We start from the raw sequence: 23365 nt of genomic DNA on the forward strand, positions 1-23365 counted from the left end.
TATTTCGTCGGTGTCTCCTGGTTTTTTGTGGGCTCGTGGTCTCCTTTCTAGAAGCCTGGATCTTCCACATATGTTTATTACAGCCACCCCATTCAGTTTTAGAGAGAATCAGTGTGTTTCACTTATCACTTCTAACAATCCATTGTTACAGGTACAAAAATGGTGTGTCTCCGTCAGAAAATCCGGAAGAGAGTGCGGTGACAACAAACTGTGTGATAACGATGTGACAGTTACGTGACTAAAAAACGGACAAAACAACCAAAAATACTCTAAAAATTCTCCTATAGCATAAGCCGAAAACAATACAGTGCCAATATATTAGAGCAAATTCAAATAACGATCAGTTCAACGAACTAACAAAACGCAACGACGAAAAAAAAGATTTTTCTTTAATAAACTGCCAGTGTTCGGAGTTCGAAATCTGAATGACGATAAAAACGATTATTTAAGTGATGTGCTAATGAAAATGGATCTTCCTCCGTTAGTTGCCCATGGATACCAAACTCATGCTCCACTTTTAGAAGTCGAAGGTCTGGACCCTCATAGCCCTCAGCAGAAAGTCCTTATTCACGCGCCAACATTGCAAAGCCAGGAGCTGATTGGCGATCATCGAAACGGAGGTTGGTTTCTTTTGTATTAATAACTAGTTTTGTCTTACCCTAGATTATATGCTACCCGTGTGACAAATTTCATTGAAATCTATAAAGTAGAATTTGCGTAATAGAGTAACCAACATCACTCCATGAGTGAAGATTTTTATGACAAACAATTTTTTTAATAAATGGATTTTATAAATAAATTTCCTCCTCAAGTTCCATGCACACTGTATCTGTACACACCACGATTGTATGGAGTTCTAAAGCATGCATACCCTCGAGTACACATGTGTTAAAATACAATCGTTTACTCGGTTTGTTTTCAGTAATTAATTATACACAATCGTGCTGCATACGCGGTGTGCAAAGGCCTTAGGAAGAAAATTTATTTTTAATTATAACAAATTATTTTTTATCTAATAGCTATTTCATTATTGCTTAGCTATATTGCCCATAATTACCCATATACCATTATGACGACCCCTGTGGTCATCACGCCGGATTGCTACACTCTAGGTCCCGGGTTTGATTCCCGGTCAGGTCAACATGAAAAATGATCTTTTTCAGATTGACCTGGATCTTGAATGTTTATCTATTTATTTATATAAAATATAGTATCGTTGAGTTAGTATCCCATAACACATTATACAATTATACATAAATTTATATTTAAAAAATGGTAAGCTGGCATAATAGGGACCAACACTGTTTGAATGAGTTTCTATCGGCATTTCTTCTCAGCAGTGGTCGTTCCGAAATGCTAGTAGTTTGTAGCTTTGGTAAACATCATTTAATTTAGAATATGTCGTGAAAAAGTGCCTGTGAAGGCCTAATTTCTGAATAAATGATTTGATTTTGATTATGATTTTGACACAAGTCTCGAGCTTACTTTGGCGCTAGCTCAATCTGTGTGTTTTGTCCATATATATTTATTTATTTAATCAGCCATCTTTAAAGTGTCCTTCACTGGGACATTTACCTTATTAATTATCTGTGTACGTCACGATGTCGAGAGCAGATGTGTCACACCTAACATAGAGTATGAATTTGCAGATGAGCAGTACCACGCACACAGCAGCAACCAAAGCAGTGACGGTGAGTTTTTATTATTTTTATATATCTGTCTGTATTTTAGAATTTTTGTTTGATTGTATATTTGTTCGCGCATTACGCAAAAACCACTGGATAGGGGACACAGCTGTATAGGGGATAATCTAACTTAAAATCTGGTATAGGTTTCATCGCGATACGTAGTTTAGAACTCGAGATGTTGACAATAATAGAGTTCGATCACCGGTCGGGTCATGATGGAAAATGATCTTTTTCTGATTGGCCCGGGTCTTGGATGTTTATCTATATATGTATTTGTTATAAAATATAGTATCGTTGAGTTAGTATCCCATAACACAAGTCTCGAACTTACTTTGGGGCTAGCTCAATCTGCGTGATTTGTCCTAATATTATATATTTATATTTATAATAGCTTAACGCACGTTAATTTCGTGCGTCCGCTAATAACATTATTGTCAACATCTCGAATAATTAAAGAGGTAAGCGTTTGTAAGTTTGTATGTTTGAGACGGGTAATCTCCGAAACTACCGAACCGATTTCAAAAATTCTTTCACCATTAGAAACGTACATCGTCCAAAATTGCTATGGGCTATTATTTTATCTCCAAATTCCTACGTGAGCGAAGCCCGGGGCAACATCTAGTATTGACATAATAACGTAAAAAAAATTGCATTCATATAGGCTAGATAGGCTTGTCCTATACACACCTTGTACCATTATTTATTTAAAGCAAATAAATAATTTGTGATTTTGATTTTTTTTTTGGTTTGGTTTTTAACACTTTATATTTATCCAATATTTTAGCATAGTTTGCACCGGCCATTAGTCTATTAATACATCTTAAAGTACACATGTAAATAGTAGCCTAATCATAGTGATCACGTAAGAAGCAAAAGCACATCTAAACTCGACAGTGATTCATCATTTCTGAGGCCGGTCGCGTGAAAGCGATACTTGTAATTATTTCTAAGGGTCAGGTCATAGTGCGAGCGGGCGCTGTTGCGTTATAAAGGTCGGGTTTCACTGCAAGCGAGTGATATCCGTCTATGAAATGTGTATTTAGAGTTTCAAAATCAAAATCAAATCATTTATTCAGAAATTAGGCCTTCACAGGCACTTTTTCACGTCATATTCTAAATTAAATGATGTTTACCAAAGCTACAAACTACTAGCATTTCGGAACGACCACTGCTGATAAGAAATGTCGAAAGAAACTCATTCAAACAGTGTTGGTCCCTATTATGCCAGAAGGGCTTACCATTTTTAAATATAAATTTATGTATTTTGGAAGTGTAGATGTTATAGATCTAAATAAATATTAGTTTATCGATATTAATGAATAGCTAAAATTACCTTTAAAAATAACTTAAAATATTTCACTTATAAAATTAACAATAAACATATATGATATCGAAATATAGTTGCTGTAACAAATATTTTTTATACCTACGATATTCTCATTGCTGAGTAAAAGCCTCTCCACTCTTTTTCTGTGTCTGTACAACATAAGGTCCTCTTTCGCTATCAGTTAAAATATCATATTGTAATCTGACGGTTAAACTAATTGCTAATCTGCTTGAAGTTTTTTGCCAGTTCGCCCTATCTAACACTTGTGAAATAAAATTTAAACGCTACTATCAGATACTATATCAGTAAGCAGTGAAACGGGCTCTTATTTTTTTGTTATTTTATTAATAAATTATATTTTTATTAATAAATATTTTCTATACATGTGGAAATTAAATTCAAAACTAAATAAACACAAATGAAAAATCTGAAAAAAAGTACCTACCTATCGTGCCAAGAACAAGTTTCTCGCATTGAATAGCGAGGCTAATCCTCTTAATTTTTAATTCATAACATCAATATATTAAAACCGCGTACCCGCTGTAAGTGGGACCCCACCTCAACAAGAAACCGAAGCTCTGTCCGGCGGGCAAGTAATTTCACAGCGATTTAGTCAAGTGCCGCGTACAAAAACCATCCATTCACCAGCCGTCGACGACGTGTCGGTGAAATTTTATGAATCAGACGCGATTGTAGACTGCGATGAGTTTTGTGTAAATATTCATTATCACTTCTTAATAGTATGTATACTTTTGAATTGATCTATTAAACCATAAGTATATATAAAACTCTTGCGTTACTGAGTGACTGACTGAAAGACAACGCACAGCCGAAACTACTGGGCGTAGAAAACTGAAATTTGGTGTGTAGCTTCCTAGGACAGTGTAGGGGAGTACTAAGAAGGGATTTCCAGAAATTCCCAAGCGATTTTTACTCACATACGAAGTTGTGGGCAAAACCTTTATGAATTTTTCTATTAATATTTTCCTAAATGTGTGAATTAAGGCGTGAAGGTATTAATTAGGTGTTAGGGGCGTGTGGACTGTTTTAAGCCAACAGTTTAAGACAACAGAATGAGTTATAAAATTAACGTACCTGTGGTATCTGTATGTCTATCCGTGTCATCCTTTGGATAAATCAATCGAAATTGTTCTTAAGTTAGTGGTTCTGTTCGTGTGTGTTCATGTTCTTAAGATGTTTTACTTATGTTTGGAATGTGTATGTTAAGCCGTTCGGAAATCAAGCCGTTTGGAATTGGAAATGGCAGATGAGAGGATGCCAGCAACTCCGGAGTCGGTAGTTTCTTAAATTTTTGATTTAATTTTTATTTATTGACGAGAAGACCTCTTCTTCCTAGCATATTATAATATTTATTTCAGCGTAAGAAGTTTCATTTTGTAATAACAAGGTGAGAAAGGAATGTCTTAGTTTCTGTTATCCCTAACAGTGATTTATTGGAGACCAGCTGATGCCTGCGACTTCGTTCGCGTGGCCGTACAATTTTCGGTAAGGAGTCAAAATTATTAGAGATTAAAAAAGTACTATATTTGGCCTGTAAAGTTGTAAAGTGTTGGTATACGCGGGACAAGTACAGTTTCGCCGGCACTACTCCCATTGAGAATCTCGGCTCCAATTAAATTTTTATACTTCAACAGGAAATGATCATCAGGCTGAACAACTTTTGTTACGCCGTCATTTCTTTATTTCCTATAGGTTAGCTGGACCGTCATATGTCTGCATAAGGTGTTCTAGATATTCGATTTTTTTACGTCCACAGAAAACGCTCATCAGCCTATCATATTTCCTATTGTGATTTAATGTAATGTAATGTAAAAAATAAGTCGGAACGACTAGTTTTGTGTGACCATTTTTTCCCCACATCATTGAGCGTGCAGGGCACGAGCGTCACGCGCTCGAAAGCGAAACCAGGTGAAAAAATGAGTCGTGAAGTGACGCTATATTGTGTGTGAACACTTTTAGAATTTGACGCGATGGCGACGTCAGTATTTATAATACATATATTTTCAAAAATAAATAAACTAGGATAATTTAATATTACTAGTAAAAATAAGAAGATGTATTACACCATATTTACAAAAATATGTGTTTCTTTGCCTTGAAATAACGTGCCCAAAAGTCTGACAGTATTGTTGAATGGCAATGCTTATTCTCTTAGCGAGATATTATACCATCCTTCTGTGTCTTCCGTTTTTTTGATTAAACTCAAATTTAGAACAAATTTTGAAAATATGTCATCTTGACAAAATCTTTGATGTAATGGTGTAATGGTTAAGACGTGGATCGAAGGGTCTCAGGTTCGTTCGTATCGTACTCGTGCCATATTAGTTTTTATACCAATCTGACTCATTTGCTTCCGGTAAAGAAAAACTTCGTGAGGAAACCTGCACACTGTTGGACAGTTTAGTTCACTAGTGTGTACACATATACATACATACATACATACATACATACATATACACATATACATACATATATTCATACATACATACATACAATACATACAAGTTGAATTGTAGAACTCGCTCGCTTAAAAAAACGTTAATAAAAGCTTGTAAAAACCCTATCGTATAGTTCCGTAATAAGATCATTCCATACCATATCCTCCAATATATATCGTACGAGACGATTAAGGGACTACACTGGAAGTCCCAGGTTCGAACCCACAAATGAACTCTTAACTTACTTAAGATTTATATCACACATACACACACACACGTAATTTGATTCTCGCAACCCTATTCTCAGATCATTTGACATTTTTTTCGAGCGCCCGTGCAGTAATCGACACCAGCTCCTGACCGCAGCCACTTCCCTGGGAACCAGTGGTTGCTCAACCATAAAAATTTTATATTGTACAGTCAAGTTAATCTATTTTATTTAAGAGTATCGACCTCCTTCTGTAGTCCTAATGGCTGAGGAATGAAGCCCAAATAACGACTTTCTTGGCAATATTAATGGAGTGGTTTGCCATTGCCTTTTCCATCTTACACTAGATGATAATATCGACTAGAGTTGTAGCTTTTCTCACGATGTTTAAAAAAGAGAAACGATTTGTATTTTTGCTTTATTTATTTTTTGTTTTTAACTAATAAACTAAAAAATATTGGACTGATTTTGATGTAATTTGACATAGAAACGTTCAGGAATAATAGGTTACTTTTTTATTAAACCGCTAGTGAATTATACACATTACACATAAAACTTCCTCAGGAATCGCACTATTTATTAAAAAAAAACCTCATCAATCCGTTGCGTTGCTTAGATCTTTTACTACGTTGACGGACGCAGCGAGAAGCGAATTTGATAAATCTAAGAGGAATACCATTTTATTAAAGAATCTTACCAAAACATGACATGACTTGAGTAACAAATAAAACAAAAATTAACTTCCGTAGTTCGATCCCGGGTTCGATTCCTGTCGTGTGACTAACGCGATGACTGGCTGGAGAGACAGGTTTGTCGTTGGTTATACATTTTTTTTTTTAATTTGAATTAGTTCTCACACGCAACTTTTAAAATCTTTTAACAAAACAAAATCAATGTGTATTTATGATTTTTTTTTAATTTTAATTTTGGTGATGTTTTGATGATACACAAAAAATTTAAAATACTTATATAAAAAAATTGAACATATATATATTTATTATCGAGCCGACAACCCTTGATACACTGTCTTTGAGCGAAGAATTTGGACAACCCTACCAACCAACCATACTATAACAGGCAAAGAACAACAACAGACAAGAAAAATTGATCATTTAATAATAAAATTAACTACTTGAATAAAGCTCTAGAAATAAAAATAATTAAAACAAAAATAAGTCCGTCACTCGAAAGATCAGTGTAAATGCCACCTTAGAAATAAAACACGTCATTATATTAAAAAAAAAACAAATATTTTAAGAGAAATACGCAAACACATAGTCAGAATGAAACAGAGCACTTATCTCGGTTCCACTTTCGATGTGAAGTCGCTCGCGAGCGCCCCTACTGTTGTACAATTGAAGTAAAAAAGAAGGCAAGCGTGTGTTGTGAAATATTTCGGGTTCCGTGCATCGATCATTATTTTTTAAGTTGTCATGACGATTCCGCAATAATATTATCAAAATAATTATTTAGTTCAGTTAAATTTAAATACTTTAACTTTAAAAAAAAAAATACAAATTTTATGAAAATACTTATGTTTTGAGAAAAATAACAAAATATACACAACAATTCACATTATTTCAAATATAGCTTTTATGATATGAAAATACAATGACATATGTCCTTTTAAGCTTAAAACTTTAGATTTTATTATTCCAGTCTAAGTATTCTGAAATAATAATAAGATTAAGTTAATTTGTGTGAAATATTATAAAAAATACTTTTATCTATGTTAATGATGAAAGTCTTTATCATCCTATCTATGGCCCAATAGCGTACTTGTGTAGAATCATTAAAATTTATATGTTGGTCTAATAAAAGCTATTTTTTTTTGTAATGAAAGAATTCGAAACAAAAAATTTAAACAGTATACAAATCAAGATGTTTTTGGAGCGTAGCGGCAGCAGCGTCAAAAATATGTACTTATGCATATTTTTTTGCAACAAATATGTTAGGAGAAACGATCCTTACTAGACATGGCTATTTTAATCTATCAATTGAACAAAAATAACGAAATAAATCTGAATAAATTATGATTACAAATCATATAATAGATAATTCAATTTTACCACGCTACACCATTTCAAATATCTAAATTGTCCTGTTGATGTTTTCAAGCAGCTTAAACCTTAAATTCAAATTCAAAATTCAAATCAAATTCAAATCATTTATTCAGAAATTAGACCTTCACAGACACTTTTTCTCGTCAATCTTTATAGTTATTTCTCACAAGCTACAAACTACGTTAAATTATCTAAGTATATTAATACGTAGCTCACTGCAATACATATGCATAAATCCCAATTAACAGCAATCAAAACAGGTTTTCTGTGTTCCACGACGGAACCCTAACGATTTTTTCGCCAGAAAGAGCCCACTGTATTTGAGACTCGTTCGGCTCCATTAGAGCCGCCTTTGTTCAAATTTTGACAGCTGCCAAGCCAATCAGATTGGATGTTTACAAATTAATGATAATCAATCTAACACTTAATAGTAATGAAAATAGAGTTTCAATTAGTGTGAACCGATCGTTTATTTTTTTATCTATACTTTAAAAAAAGTTTATAATATCTTTTCAATTATTTTAAGGGGAGAAAAATACCTGGGATTTTTCTATAAAAATATGTAAAAATTAGCAGCTTTATTTCCAGGTTTTATTCTGCGCTGGGGTACTACAGGGTAACCTGATGTGTGCTGTTGACTGTACCTATATAAAGATGATATTATTATAGTATCTTATACAAACCTATCCAATTTATCATGCAATATATCAGCTACATTAGCGATAATGTCATTGATTGATAATTGATATCAATCAGTATAATCAACAAAGCGCGGTAAATGAACCGGGGTTAAATCAAATTCCACAATTCTATACGGCAAATGGTTATAATGGTGACCACTAAAAGCGCGAAGTTCGGAAGTACATCCCACTCGTCTGGTTACATTATCGGCTGTGATGTCTCGAAAGCCGTGGTAAAAATAGAATTCTAAAAAAATGCTTTAATTTGCGGCAATAAACAAACAATTAATAAAAATAGATTTTTTGACTGTGATTTTAGAACTGGCCGCCAACCACCATTGGGTACGTTATTGTTTCTTATCAGCTAATGCTATGTGTCCCACAATCGCTTCGTTAGAAAATCACATATTTTTTTATTTCTGACTGGAAATCCGATTTTGTTGACCCACGAAAACTTAAAAATTCTATTGACATACCTTTTAAATCTCATCAAAATCAGACTGACCGGTTCGAAAGTTATCGCGTTACAAAAAAAAACATACATAAGCACATACAAAAAAATGTATTTTTGCGCCAAGTTGTATTTGTAGACCTAGCTCGCTCGGTGAACTGTTTCTCATTATCACAATTCTCAGTGGCCGCACCACTTATGTGAACTGACAACTCAATATATCAACGATACAACACATAATTCACAATTACAATAGTATCATCAATGTCATGGGATTATTTATCATTAACAATATATCCATAAATGCGAAAGTTTGTGAGGAAACGTGTGTGTAAATAAATAATAAATATATTACGACAAATTACACAGATTGAACTAGCGCCATAGTAAGTTCGAGACTTGTGTTATGGGATACTAACTCAACGATACTATATTTTATAACAAATACATATATAGATAAACATCCAAGACCCGGGCCAATCGGAAAAAGATCATTTTCCATCATGACCCGACCGGGGTTCGGTTCAGGGACAAGCACTTTACTACTGCGCCACCGAGGTCTTCAATCGTCGAGAATCGTCGTCAAGAGGTCGAGGCGGTAGTCGAGGTGTGTTGTGTACGTTTAATCTACTGAACGGGTTGTTATGAAATTCGGTACATGGGTAGAATTTAACCTGGGTACTTTTTATCGCAAAATTCCCACGGGAGCGAAGGCCCTGGGCGCAGCTAGTATTTTTATATATATAGACTGCAAATACAACCGGGACCAACGGCGAGAGCGCGTTCATGATATCATTTTTGGTCACCCATCCAAGGAAGGACCAGAATATCTAAACCGTCACTTTCACAGGCCGAGCGCCCTAACCACATGTAATTAAAAATAAATAAATATAAATAAATAAATAAATATATTAGGACAAATCACGCAGATTGAGCTAGCCCCAAAGTAAGTTCGAGACTTGTGTTATGGGATACTAACCCAACGATACTATATTTTATAACAAATACATATATAGATAAACATCTAAGACCCGGGCCGGGCGCATGCAAAAAAGCCTTGGCATACAAAAACATGAAAAACCTGAAAATTTTCAAGATTTGTCTATGTTTTTCCTACCGGCCGGCGTCAAACTTCCTTGGAAATGCTATTGTTCTCTATTTGATGCAAATGCTATGTGTTGAGCTGTGTGTGTGATCTCGTAGTGAAGTGGACAACCAAAATTTTGATATTATTTCGATTTTATAAATCACCTATAAACCGACTATATAAAAAATACAATATTCCCAACAAATGATAATACAACCCATATCACTTTTAACTCTGTAGTGTAACAGATAATTGTGTTATTGTGCGAGAGAGATGGAGACAGACATGACAAAAACGGGACGAAGGGGGTGGGATGATTTGCGAATTGTTGCGTTCGGATACGCACTGAAGAAATTTAGCGAATTAATATTATTATTTTTGCCATTATTTTTTGAGATTTTTACGTAAGTGGATCAATATTTTCTTTCATACAAATCTTGCCGCAAAATGTTATCCCTATAGACCTAATATCCTGAATTTTGAAAATTTTGTAGTATATGGAGAGCGGTCCAATTCTAAGCAGAATCACACGCCACAAGTAGCTTATTAGTTTGTATTCGATTGCTGTAACAAAAAATATATGTTGTAGTTTGTAAGAAACAAATATCTAGCCGTGCCGTTTCATCTTAATTGAAATGGTAAACCCAAAAAGTGGCGAATGAAATTCTTCGGTGTGAATGACACTGTCGTCAGTAAGGATATGAGTGCCAATGGTCGTCAGACCACGCATAGTTGTTAAACTAAGGTTGCAAAAGACCTTTCAAAATAGATAAGAAAAAGAGAGCGGACATTGGGCTCCGTCGCTTACCGAACGTAAAGCTCTGAAATATTGAAAGTAAGAGAGAACCCTTAAAATTATTAGAAAAAAAATCTGAAATCATCTTTTTTTTTTAGCTGTTTGAGTCCCAATGCTGGGCAAAAGCTTCCCCTAACTTCTTCCATGCCATCCACTACCATCCTTTGTGGTGTTCTCTTGCCATTCTTTGTCGAACTTTTTGATGTCATCCGTCCATCTCATCCTAGGCCTTCCTCTTTTTCTGTCATCTATTTTCTGAAAAAAAAAATTTGAGAATATTAAATCATTAAAAAAGAGAGGTAAGTCAATAAGTGCGTTCAAAAATAAAACACAATTCGTGTGGTAACATACGATAGGGCTAATGGACAAACAAAAGCAAGGCAGCTATAATAAAGGGAAAATAGTATTCCCAAGGTGTTGATGTGGCAGATTGTAAAATCTTAAAAAGAAGCCTAATCTTGAAAATTTCAAAGTTATGTTTTACGCTTATCCCGGGCTTTGCTGCATCAAAGAACACAGAAATATGCAAAAATTAGAGAGGAAAAAAAATATATAATCAAATTATCAGGATAATCTTCTCATATAACACAATAATCAAGATTAAAAAAATCGCATCTCACCCCCATATATCCGAACGCAGAAGCGCGCGCCACGTGCCGGTAGAGAGTATTTTGGCTGCGCCCAGCGCGGACCAGCCGAGCGAGACGCGCGGGAAAACTGTGTTCCATTTTCGAAATTTAATTTTTTTCTTGCGAATATTTACCGGCCTGTTAGTGCATATTCCAATTTTTCTGAATATTTTTTCGGCGTCTAATTATTGTTTATGGCAACATTGAGGATTTTAGTGAAGTGTATGTGTCGATATTTTGTGAAATTAAAAATAGAACGGTACTTATTTGATTGCACTCTTTATAAACAAAAACAGATCATTTGAGTACAGCTATTAAAAAATAAAAAATCCCTACTAATTTATTTGTGTCGGAATCTGCGTAAACAATTATTTTTCTCAACAAAAAAATATACTTAGTAAATCTTAGGCAGAAAATATATCTATGTTACACAGCTATGTAAAATAATATTGCATGTAATTCTAATACCTACACGTCTAAATCAGAGCCCGGATATCATATGACGGCAAGAAACCTGTGCCGTGTGAATTTATAACAACTATTAACATAATAATAAAACTTGAACAACAGTATTGTATATCCACAATTAAGATCTAAAATTATATTCTGAATTGAGTCATTAACATAACAGTCAGGATTATTTATGCCAGAAATAATGTAAATTGACATTTTCAATAAGCGATTTTATTCTTTGGATAAAATAGTGAAGAAAAAATATTTAAATAACCTTTATCGTACAAAATATAAATTTTAAAAGTACGACTTATTGCTAATATTTTTCATAAATAATTTTGCCAATCTTTTACATTGAATAGAACAGCGCTGACAAAAACAAATTCTAATTGTATAAAAACAATTACACGAGATTTTTGGCATATTAAAACTAGCGAAGAAGTTAGACTATAAAATATTTGCAAGTTTTCAATATAAACATTTTAATCTGATTAAAAACAAAGTGTTAATAAAGTAAATTCCCGCTCGATTCCAGAATTTTTTCATCCCATTGTTATTATCGAATATAAAAAGTTAATAAAGTGAAAATGTGTCTAAATTTTAAAAACAAAACGAAACAAAAGGAAATCCTAAGTGACTAGCAAAATATAAGTATTTATTTATCCAAATAAACGAAGCTATATTTGTACTATTGCGTAATTAAAAATAACGAAATGTCACTCCCACGACAGGCGGACTTCTTGTGTATCAGAAAACTGATCCTCTTGTCACAATCCATCGGCTTCGAGTGAACCAACCGTGAAATATACCTAAAAATCAAGAATAAGTCATCTGTACCAAAGTATCTATCGAACGATTTGGACGTATCATAATCATTGTCACGTATTTTACAAGTGAATGTGCAGTGAAAATTTGTGAAAAAATGTGATTTATTAAAGTGTGTTTCTTTTTTTTTAACTCTAACTCTATTTGGAGAATTAAATATGCAGATGAAATATTGACTTGTTAAAAACCGATTTACAGATATAGATAAAAATTGACATAACAAAAATGTGCAGTACTTATCAGAATTTTTAGGTTTTATTTATTTTAAGATGAGACTAGATAAAATCCAAATTTATTCGTATTAATAATTTATTTACATGAAAGAATAAAAACAATCCTTTTTGTGAATTTTGTTACTGGTTTTTGGTTTATGATGGCATTTTGGTGTATGACTGGTTTATGATCGAACAATAAGATTATTTAATTTGATACCCAGAAGAGTGGAAATAGTTATAATTTGACTATGCAAAATTACAGTTAAGATAATAAACCATTACCAAATCAACGCCCAAATGCTTAAGCAACATCAAGTAACCAAGAATAATAGGCAAAACAAAGTTAATAATTTCTCACTTCCTCATTACAATCATGAAACCATTAAAATTGGTCATTCTCGTGAGAAAAGAGACTTATGGCCCCACCTGCCTCTATTGGACCGGAAAAGCGGTGATCAAACACCGGAAAATCGTCCAAAAACCAGCGAAATTACACCAAACGAATCGACTTTACATCGACCAATAGCATTTGCCATGATTTTGTGCTGCTTTCACGGTTCCAACTCGTTTTTTCGTGGAAATCATTAGTGCATTGAAATTAACCACCAAGTAGTTATCTATCTACGAATAGGATTTTTTATTTTTAATCTTTTTACAGTTTTTCCGGTCAAATCACCGCCATTCTGCCAATCAAGACCGCCCAATCAATTGTCAAAGTTTTAATTTATCTGGGCTTAGTCACAATTCGATAGTTTTACAGACTGTCTATTGGTGTGATAAAGAGTGCAAACAAAAGTTATTTAAAAAAAATTGAAAATTTATTGATAAATATTTCAGAATAATCACAGATTTAAGTACTGGTCTCATTAGTTCTAACTGCTAAAAATCTGGTGTTCCAAATGAGACTAAAATTACAGACACAGGTGCCTACATTTAAATATTTAAATCATGATTCCATCGACTATCGATGAAACGAGACACTACGTCAAACCCTGATTTATTGACATTCGAAATCCAATCTTAAATATGTTTTAAGTTTTTTATGGTGTCACTTTTTAGTGAAGTGCTATTAGTTAAAAGTGTTGTGAAAAGTGACCAAAGTGGAGGGCCAAAGTAAGGCAACTTTTGCCGCCCTTTTTGGGCTCAGGGCCGGCGGCGGGGTGGACCTGTCCGCCGCTTATCGGTACAACCAGAATATGATGGAATATTACACCTGTAAGTTTATATTTTTCTTAAAAATTACTATACTTTTTATATGTACACACCAACATTGTTAATAATGTGCGTTGAAAATACTTCGTAGCTAAGTGGAGTTTGACATTTGTATTTATAATTTTAAGTACATCAATGTCCAAATATTTTAATTCAAATATTCTTTCAAATAAAAATGTGTAAGACACAATAACGGTGAATCCTTCTGGCATGATCCTAGGGACAAACACTGTTCAAATAAGTTACTTCCGACATTTCTTCTCAGCAGCGGTCGTTCCGAAATGCCAGCTTTTCGAGAAATTAATATAAGTAATGTAAAATTTAACGTGAAAAAGTGCCTGTGAAGATCTAATTTCCGAATACTTATTAAATGATTTGATTAGACTTAAAAGCTATTTCATATTAAGATTAAAAAATAAATTTACTTACTTATTAACCCGATGATACAAGTGAGTATAGGGATAGTAGGGTCTTATAGGGAATAAATCAATTTTGCCATCAGTAATTATCGTCATTTACTAAAATGCTGGAATGCGCAGATTTTTTTCCATTTTGTTTTAATGGTTAAAGAGAATATCCTTCAGATGACTAAGTAAGAACTAGCTAAGTACGATTTGTTTTGAAAAAGGGTTAGGGGGATTTGTGGAATAGATATTTAAAAGACTAGTTTGATTGGCAATACCTAACTTCCTATTTGTTATTAAAATTAAACACGCAAAATAATCACATCCTAAATCCAATCCCTTATAAAGGAAGCATTATGCAAAAACAACGGGTATCCATAACTTTATTATCATAACGACAACATAAAAACCGCACACAACCTTCTATAAAATACCTTGTGTCAAAGATTTGGTAGCCGAAAAATTCCCTCCAAAATCGTTACGCAGTCGACCAATGGGGGCGCGCGAAAGACGCGGGAGGCGAGCGGTGCCCTCCTATTGGTCGGTTCAGGTCGGGGCGTGTTGTGGGTGCGTTCCATGGCACGTTCAAATTTGTTTAATTGACGATCTTGCTTGTCTCTGGTTGTGTGTGAGGCAAATTGCACGTTAGATATAGGATGATTTGAACGCGTGCGTTATGGAATGTAGGCCGTATACGTAGGTAAAATTATTTTGGTCGTACCTGGTGATTTTTTGACCTCGGCGTTTTGAATTTTTAAATTATTCGATAATGTAGGACTATATTTTTTAAATAATGCGATGAAAAACTCTGTACTTATCATTATAACAAATTCGTTTAAAAAATATGTGCGACACGCATATATTTTTGAAACGAATTTTACAAAACAATATAACATGTAGGGTTATTTTTGCATTGCTTCGTCATTTTAAAATAAAGTAAAAAAATTAAATTGGTTATAGTATTCATAATTCGTGTCATGAGTTTTTAGCCTACAATCTTCAGTTTTTCTCTGTCTTTGACCTCCCAGCACCTAAATCGTTTTCTTGCCTAGTTTGCCCCGGGTGCCCTAAGCCCTACGACCATAAGGGGCCGAGATACGTTACAGATTAATACACATACGGGAACACATACAAACATAGAACCAAAACTCAAAAGTATATCTGGGCAATGGGTAGTAGGTAATCCTCCAGATATTTAGCTTATAAAAAGAAATGTTGCTACAGAAAAAGCGTTTAAAATTTCCTACAAAACTTTTACAATCAGCTCAGCAAGAAGAACATTTTCATGTTCTTTTTCATACAAACGTAGTCCCATGATTCTCTCGCCAGATATTGATGTTATTTGTCGACCGACCTCGGTGGCGCGGTGGTAAAGTGCTTGCCTCTTATGCGAGAGGTCCCGGATTCGATGCCCGGTCGGGTCATGATGGAGAATGATCTTTTTCTGATTGGCCCGGCTCTTGGATGTTTATATCTATATATGTAATAAAATATAGTATCGTTGAGTTAGTATCCCATAACACAAGTCTCGAACTTACTTTAGGGCTAGCTCAATCTGTGTGATTTGTCATAATATATTTATTTATTTATTAGAGCAATGATATCTTATCAACAAATAGCTATGGTTATGCACATTGAATAGCTCTGTGGTAGGCACAGCGCGATACCAATAGACTTTACAAATAGGTACATATTTTTCAATTCTCTCGACTCGTGGTGCTACGTCTTATAATATCTCTCTCCCTTGGATTATTTTCTGTTGTGTGAGTGAGCCAGTTAGATATTGTTTTGTTAGTTCCGAAGTCATCCATCAAAATTCAAAATTCTTTATTCAATTTAGGATGATATACATCACTTATTGACGTCAAAAAAATTATTTAAACAAATTCTACTGCCGGCTTCCAAAGCGCAGGTGAAGAAGAAGCGGCGCAACAAACTTCACCGCAGCCTTTTCTCCAAGGACGTCAATTAACAAATATAGGTCTTATACATATATTAAATCCACATACAAACATACTATCCAATACAGTCTCTCTCTATTATGTGAATGCTTGTCCGATTTCTTCACCAATAAAGCGTTGTAGTCTGCGTAATAGTTTAACCTCCGACGCAAAATGTGGGGTTTTATAAGTTTGGCCGCTGAGTGTGTCTGTCTGTCCGTGTACGTGTCATCGTAGCTCATCAACTCGTAGACTAATTTGGATGCGTTTTTTATTTATTTATTTGATAGCAAATTTTTTTGCGGTGGTTCTTAGATATTGTGTGTGATCAAAATCGGTTCAACCGTTCAAAACTTATTGCGAAATGAATATTGAAAGTCGGGGGTTTTTTAATTTGTCTAACATATAAATTTTCTTCTCAATTTTGCCCGTTCATAATAACTACTATTTGTGGATTAAAAAATAGCGAACAATTCATGTCTGGATCCATCGTACTGATACGAACTTGATCCATTATGCTCATAACAATATCCTTACTAATATTATGAGTTTGAATGTAAATTTGTTTGTTTGGTTTGTTTGTTTAGGTATTACCTGCCTCTTCACGCTCTATCTACTCAACCAATCTTCTTGAAATTTTGCATATTTATGCAGTTTGAAGTATTGAGAAGGACATACCCACACGCAGTTCACCTTTCAACTGTTCCCGTCGAAATACGCGAAGCGAAGCCGCGGCTAATTAATGATCGGTTAGGATAATTAGGATTAATGACAATTCATGTATTGAAACGTCCGTTTAACCAAAAGTATATGTATGTCAGTACTAGGAGTCTCCGCTCTTATAGCAATCCGATTTATTTCGTCTTGCTCACGTAGAAATTAATTATATAGTATTAGATGTAGATTACGCTAAGAAAGCAGTGCAGTGGGGGTAGAAAGTACCTACTGCTACTAATAATGACAACTCCACATTGCAAATCAAAATTCGGTACACAAATGGAAAAAAAAAACCCGAAATATGACACGATGTTTGTTATAACGAATATTCCCATGAAATTGGATTTGCGGATAGTTTTTACGATGTTTGAATTTGCTTATTATATTGCTTACCTCTTTTTATATAAATACCAGCTGGGAGCTTCGCTCCCGTGGGAATTCTGGGATAAAAAGTACCCTATGTGTTATTCCGGTTTATATTCTACCCGTATACCAAATTTCATACCGATCCGTCCAGTAGAAATTGCGTGAAAGAGTAACAAACATATATCACACACACATACATCCTCACAAACTTTCGCATTTATAATATTAGTAGGGAGTAGGATTCTAAGGATTTGTCGTGTGGAATGTGGAATGTTTACATACACATCGCTTTTGGCAATATATTAGTTTAGTTACCATTGCCTTCTCCATTCCACATACCAGAGTGTTTCATCAAGATGTTTTCCTTTAACGAAGCAGTGAATAATAAAATCTACCATTCATAAATCAGACTCACGTGATACGAGTAGGATTTGAACCTAGGACCTTTAGGTTCGAGCATATTAGCCACTGGATCACCACTGCGTTCTCCTTATCTGCTTTGCCCTGAAACCAGTAAATCGTCTACTTATTTTGTTTTTCCAAAATATGTATATTGTATATCTACCATTGGCCATTCAATGTCGTAACATCACTTTACTAAAGTTTAACATTAAGTCAAAAAACAATTGGTGTGCTAACAATGGAAATTTAAAAAAAATGTGTAACAACCAAAATATGTTGACAAACGACTTCCTTGACCATTAAAAAAAACCAGCGTGATCTATGACTCAAACCATAGAGCATAGACCTTCAACAATAGCATATACACATACGCACACATATATAAAAGGAACAAGATACCGCGCCTATATAAATGACATCATCAACAAACTGGGAAATACATTTCAATAACCACAACTATTCTGAATATAAAGTTGAGAATCGTCTGGCATGGCCGCAAAACTAAGTTGGCTGTAAGTCGAGACGACCCACACAACCTTTTACATATCACAAACTTTAAACCTGAACAATATTCCCCTTAACACAATGGAATAAAGTTTAAAATCGTATAATGGAGCTGCAAAATGTAACTTTGTCGTAATATGAGACAACACACATGGCGAGGTATTTTATATTATACGTTTATACTCACACGCGCGTCTCAGCTTTGTGATTGGACGATGCGCACGAGCATATATCACAAGATCTTAGTTTTGAAACCAGTTTTCTGTAATTGTGGAGATTTTAGAAAGGTGTTTTAATGTTGTAATGTAAGTATGTTGCGTTGCTCGAATCCCCGTTATATAAAGCTAAAGCAATCATTTTGTGTGGCCAATTAATTTGATTGATGTGTTATTCACTTGTTCTACTTGGAGGTAGATTATCTATACATATGCACACACATTCGAATAATTAATCGATTTGTGTTCTTGAAAAATGTGGACGAATAATGGTCGTACAAATACCAAATCCATTTGAAGATTAACAATGTTATATTTATTAACTATATTTGAACTTCAGCGGGCCCTGGGCTTCGACGCTCAACGGCTGAAGAAGCGGTAACATGCTCAGATGAGAAAGAAAGATGATAAAACTACTTGATCGATTACCTCTAAGTTACATATATATGACATGTTCATATTTGCTCTAAATGTGATCATATATTGACATATTTCTGAAATTAATACGTTCTAATTGTTATTTTTTAAATGTGCCATGGTCTCCCCGTGTCCCTGAGGGCAACGGTCTCTGCCAACTCCCTTCAAGCAGTTCTATTCGATGCCGAATCAATCCTCTCTTATCTGAGCGTTTAGCCGTTAACAATAATAGAAGAAGTGATTCAAATTAACCATATTAATTCACCCCCTGATGTCCACTTGACTTAGGCCCGTGCTATCAGTATACCGGTTTATCGGAAACCGATAAAAGCAAACAAATATAAATATAATAATATCATCATTTATTTCGGTCCAAAGAAAAACCATATTATGTTAGTAAAGTCTTAGAAGCAATTTTTAAACCCCAGGGTACGTTTTGCAACTTTTTCGTCTCCACATCGCACGGTCGTCAGCACCACTAGTTGTCAGACCACTGGCACGCATGCACGCACGCAAATATGTTTTAACTACTAAAGCTTCGTCAATCACAAGCTTCCTTGCTATCTTTCTATTTAATTTGTTTTTTTAAAGTCAATACCTGATCCATTGATTTAGTAAGTACTTCGTACAACTACTAATTCTATGACCTGAACAAAACCCCCTAAACCACAATAATTTTGATATCTACCAGGTTGTAAATAATATAAAAAAGAAATTGTATATTTTCGTTTCGAAATGTAAAACAAGATGGCGGACAATGGCGGCGGGCTCGCTTCCGTTCCACGTATGCTAATCCGCTTCCTCTGTCTGCGGACAGTTCTGTATGTTTGTTTGTCATTTTATATGTAGATAAGGCAAAAACAAACAGCCTATTCTTTTGTGAAAAAAAAATGTTAAATATGTATTGATTTTAAATCCGAATACATACGTATTACAATTCTTAAATTCGAGATGAAAGGTAAGGTAGGTATCGGAGGGGTTAGTGCTGGTTTGCAATTCACCATCGAATCGATTCGAAGTGAAACGCAACGAACCAATCACATAATAATAAATGTACAATCAACTATATAAGAAAAGATCAGAAAATATAGAGTTACAGGAAGAAGTTAAGAGAATGTGGAAGATGAATCTAGTATCAACAGTTCCCATTATTGTCTCCACTACAGGCGTTATACCTTTAGATATTTTCAATAGATTAAATCAATTAGACCTACCTAAATTTACCTATACGACTCTACAGAAAGCTGCAATATTAAATACTTGCCGAATAGTGAGAGAATTCCTACAGTTAGATTCAGAAAATTCATTGATCTCCTCATCATCCCCATCATAAACCATAACGTGTGTTTGCACTTGGCAAAATGCCCGTGCTTTTCACCAAATATACCAATCTCGACCTGAGAATTCCTTTTGGAAAAACAACAAAAAAAAAAAGTTATTCACCCAAAAAAAAAGTATAATAGTTGACAGAATCATTTTAGAAGGTAGATTTACAATTTATAAGTTAGTTGGACTGTGTGCTTGTTACGCAGCGTCCAGAACGTTTTACAATTTACATTACGATTTTTATATGTTCTTCGGATCGAAATAAACACAATTTGAAGTAACAGAAGAAAGACATTGTGGTTTGCTGTTGTGTATGAAATACGACTAAACTGCTATTTGCAAGAATTGTTCAGTTTGGGTATAATCTAACGTCTTTAACCAAGACTCAGCGGCGCATTTAGCACTAAAAGCTATACTTAAATACAATATTACTTTAACAAAGAGAAATATACAATGATACATTTTATTTGAAGACACGACCAGCACATTGTCCTAGCGTCACAATGGCGCAATGTGGTTCGCTGCGTCTCACTTTGAATTGATTCGATGGTGCGAAGTGAAAAGCAAACTCGCACTTCGCCCACTGATCCCAAACATTAACATTGTTCATGGGATTATAAACCCACCAGTACCCACCGCTGGACATCCTCCCATGAACAATCCAATAACGTGTATTGGGGACCAATTAATCAATTCTTAGATATGGAATAATTTTTTGGGGCAATTCGACGGATAAGGATATAGCTTTTAAAATGCAAAATCACTGTATTCGCGCAATGTTTAGACTCCAAAGCACTGATAGTTGTCAGCCGTTTTTTAAAGAACACAAAATTCTTACACTTCCGTCACTTTACATACTTGAGGTAGCAACATTTGTGAAAACCAATGCTCATTTGTTCCCCCGTCTAGCTGTTGTTGTATTGAGGAATCATCGAGATATCTATCGATTATGCATGCACCCATCAAAAACTGCTTTACTCGGTAATAGCATAGTATGTATGGCACAGAAAATTTACAACAAAATTCCAAATCAATATAAAAGCTTAAATTTAAATCTATTTAAAAAGCACCTCAAGTCTTTATTAACTGATAAATGTTACTATACTTTAAATTATTTCTTTAATGATAGACTCGGATAGAATTTAGTGCTAGTATGCATTATAATTCTTTTTTTTTTGTTATTTGTAGTGGATAGCATGTTCGGTAAAACACGTACGTTTAATTCATTTTGACAACAATTTGTATATTTGTACTCATGTTTTTGGCAAATAAATGTTTTCTTTCTTTCTTCTTTCTAACTAAATTAACTAAATTTTTATATTTACCACCAGTCCATAAGCCAATGCGTGTGCACACGTATTGGCTTGTTATTATTGACTTGCGGCTCGTCGCGGCTTCGCTCAGGTAAAACTACTATAAATAATAAATAAATAAATATATTAGGACAAATCACACAGATTGAGCTAGCCCCAAAGTAAGTTCGAGACTTGTGTTATGGGATACTAACTCAACGATACTATATTTTATAACATATACATATATAGATAAACATCCAAGACCCGGGCCAATCAGAAAAAGATCATTTTCCATCATGACCCGACCGGGGATCGAACCCGGGACCTCTCGGTTCAGAGGCAAGCACTTTACCACTGCGCCACCGAGGTCGTCTCATACTATAAATAATACACCAGAAGCTGAGGAATCACACTATCTATTAAAAATCCACATCAAAATCCGTTGATCTAGTCATATACCAGGACAGCCTACGAGAACTATTTTGTTTCATATTTTGTAACACGAGTGTAATCTTAATTTCTCAATAAGCCTGCCATTTCTAAACGTATCCGTCGAGTTTAACAATTCCTGGCTCTGTCTACCCCGTAAAGGATAAAGGCATCTAAGTATCTGTACAATTTCCCCCCATAATTATTCGTGCTAAAGTCAAATGGAGTGCATTTCATAGCAATACCATACAAAAACCATACCACTAAAATGCGGTGATCGCTCGCGCGTGGCGAGGGGTCCATTCCATATCCTACCGTGTATGGGAATGCCTTGTGATGGTATTCGGTATACTGTATAATGATTTAAGGTTATGCTTGTGTTTTATCAACGTATTTTCTTCGTGTAATTCAATAATAGAGGGAACTGGTCATCTCGTTTCTAATATATTTTTATGTAAGTTAATTGTGTTTCACATCTATATATATATATATATATATATATATATATATATCTCATGTATAGTAGTTTTCATCGACCACCACTTGCTTCCGGTGAAGGAAAACATCGTGAGAAAACCTGCACACTGGTTGATTATTATTAACTTGTGTGTGAAATGGCAAGAAAGTTGTTGTGTGTGTTTCATTCTACGTTACAACCACGACCCTCAGCCATGAGGAATACGACTACGAAGAATTTTTACAGTCTATGAATGGTCACAATGATCTTAAATATATCTATTTTACACTACGATTGCTTGAAATTAAAATTAAAATTTTCTCTACAATAATAGATTTTATACTCAGTCGTTTGCCTTTGGTAGTAACATTTATCAAAAATCCTTAAAAAAAGATTTGTTTACTTATTATACTTATAACATACTATAATGGTTTTTATTATATTAGATTTTCTCATCTAATAATTTCAGCTCCTGATAATCGAAAACACATCCGATTTTTACGAAATTATCACTAACACTACCATAAAACAAAGTCGGTCCCCGTTGTCTGTCCCTATGTATGTTCAGATCTTTAAAACTGGTCATTTTATAGGTTCATGCAGGTCTTTTTTATCGATAGTGTAATTCCTGAGGAAAGTTTAGTTGTATAATTTATTAAGGTAAACCCGGGACGACACCCCTAGTATGACACTTAAAATCGTCTTTCTTTGCTTTTACCAAATATATATTTATTTAAAAAAAAAATACGTCTTTTCAAATCCCACTAAATAATATTAAAATTAAAACTTTAAAAAAGATT

The 23365-nt window shown here is 34.3% G+C and overlaps 1 protein-coding gene across 5 annotated transcripts in view; it reads left to right on the forward strand.

The window, feature by feature from the left end:
• sv (shaven) overlaps positions 1–23365 on the forward strand; it is a 105816-nt gene that overhangs the window by 41111 nt on the left and 41340 nt on the right. For 3 of the 5 annotated variants that reach the window (XM_053763125.1, XM_053763123.1, XM_053763126.1), the window contains 2 exons: positions 152–620; positions 1635–1691. In XM_053763125.1, the coding sequence (XP_053619100.1) occupies positions 461–620; positions 1635–1691 (217 nt within the window). In that variant the 5' untranslated portion in view covers positions 152–460. Of the gene's footprint in view, positions 1–151; positions 621–1634; positions 1692–13855; positions 14097–23365 lie in introns of those variants that run through there. The other 2 variants (XM_064436774.1, XM_053763128.2) reach the window with 2 other exon arrangements.

This window comes from Plodia interpunctella, chromosome 23 (genome assembly GCF_027563975.2).
Source record: "Plodia interpunctella isolate USDA-ARS_2022_Savannah chromosome 23, ilPloInte3.2, whole genome shotgun sequence".
In the NCBI taxonomy this organism is placed as follows: Eukaryota; Metazoa; Arthropoda; class Insecta; order Lepidoptera; family Pyralidae; genus Plodia; species Plodia interpunctella.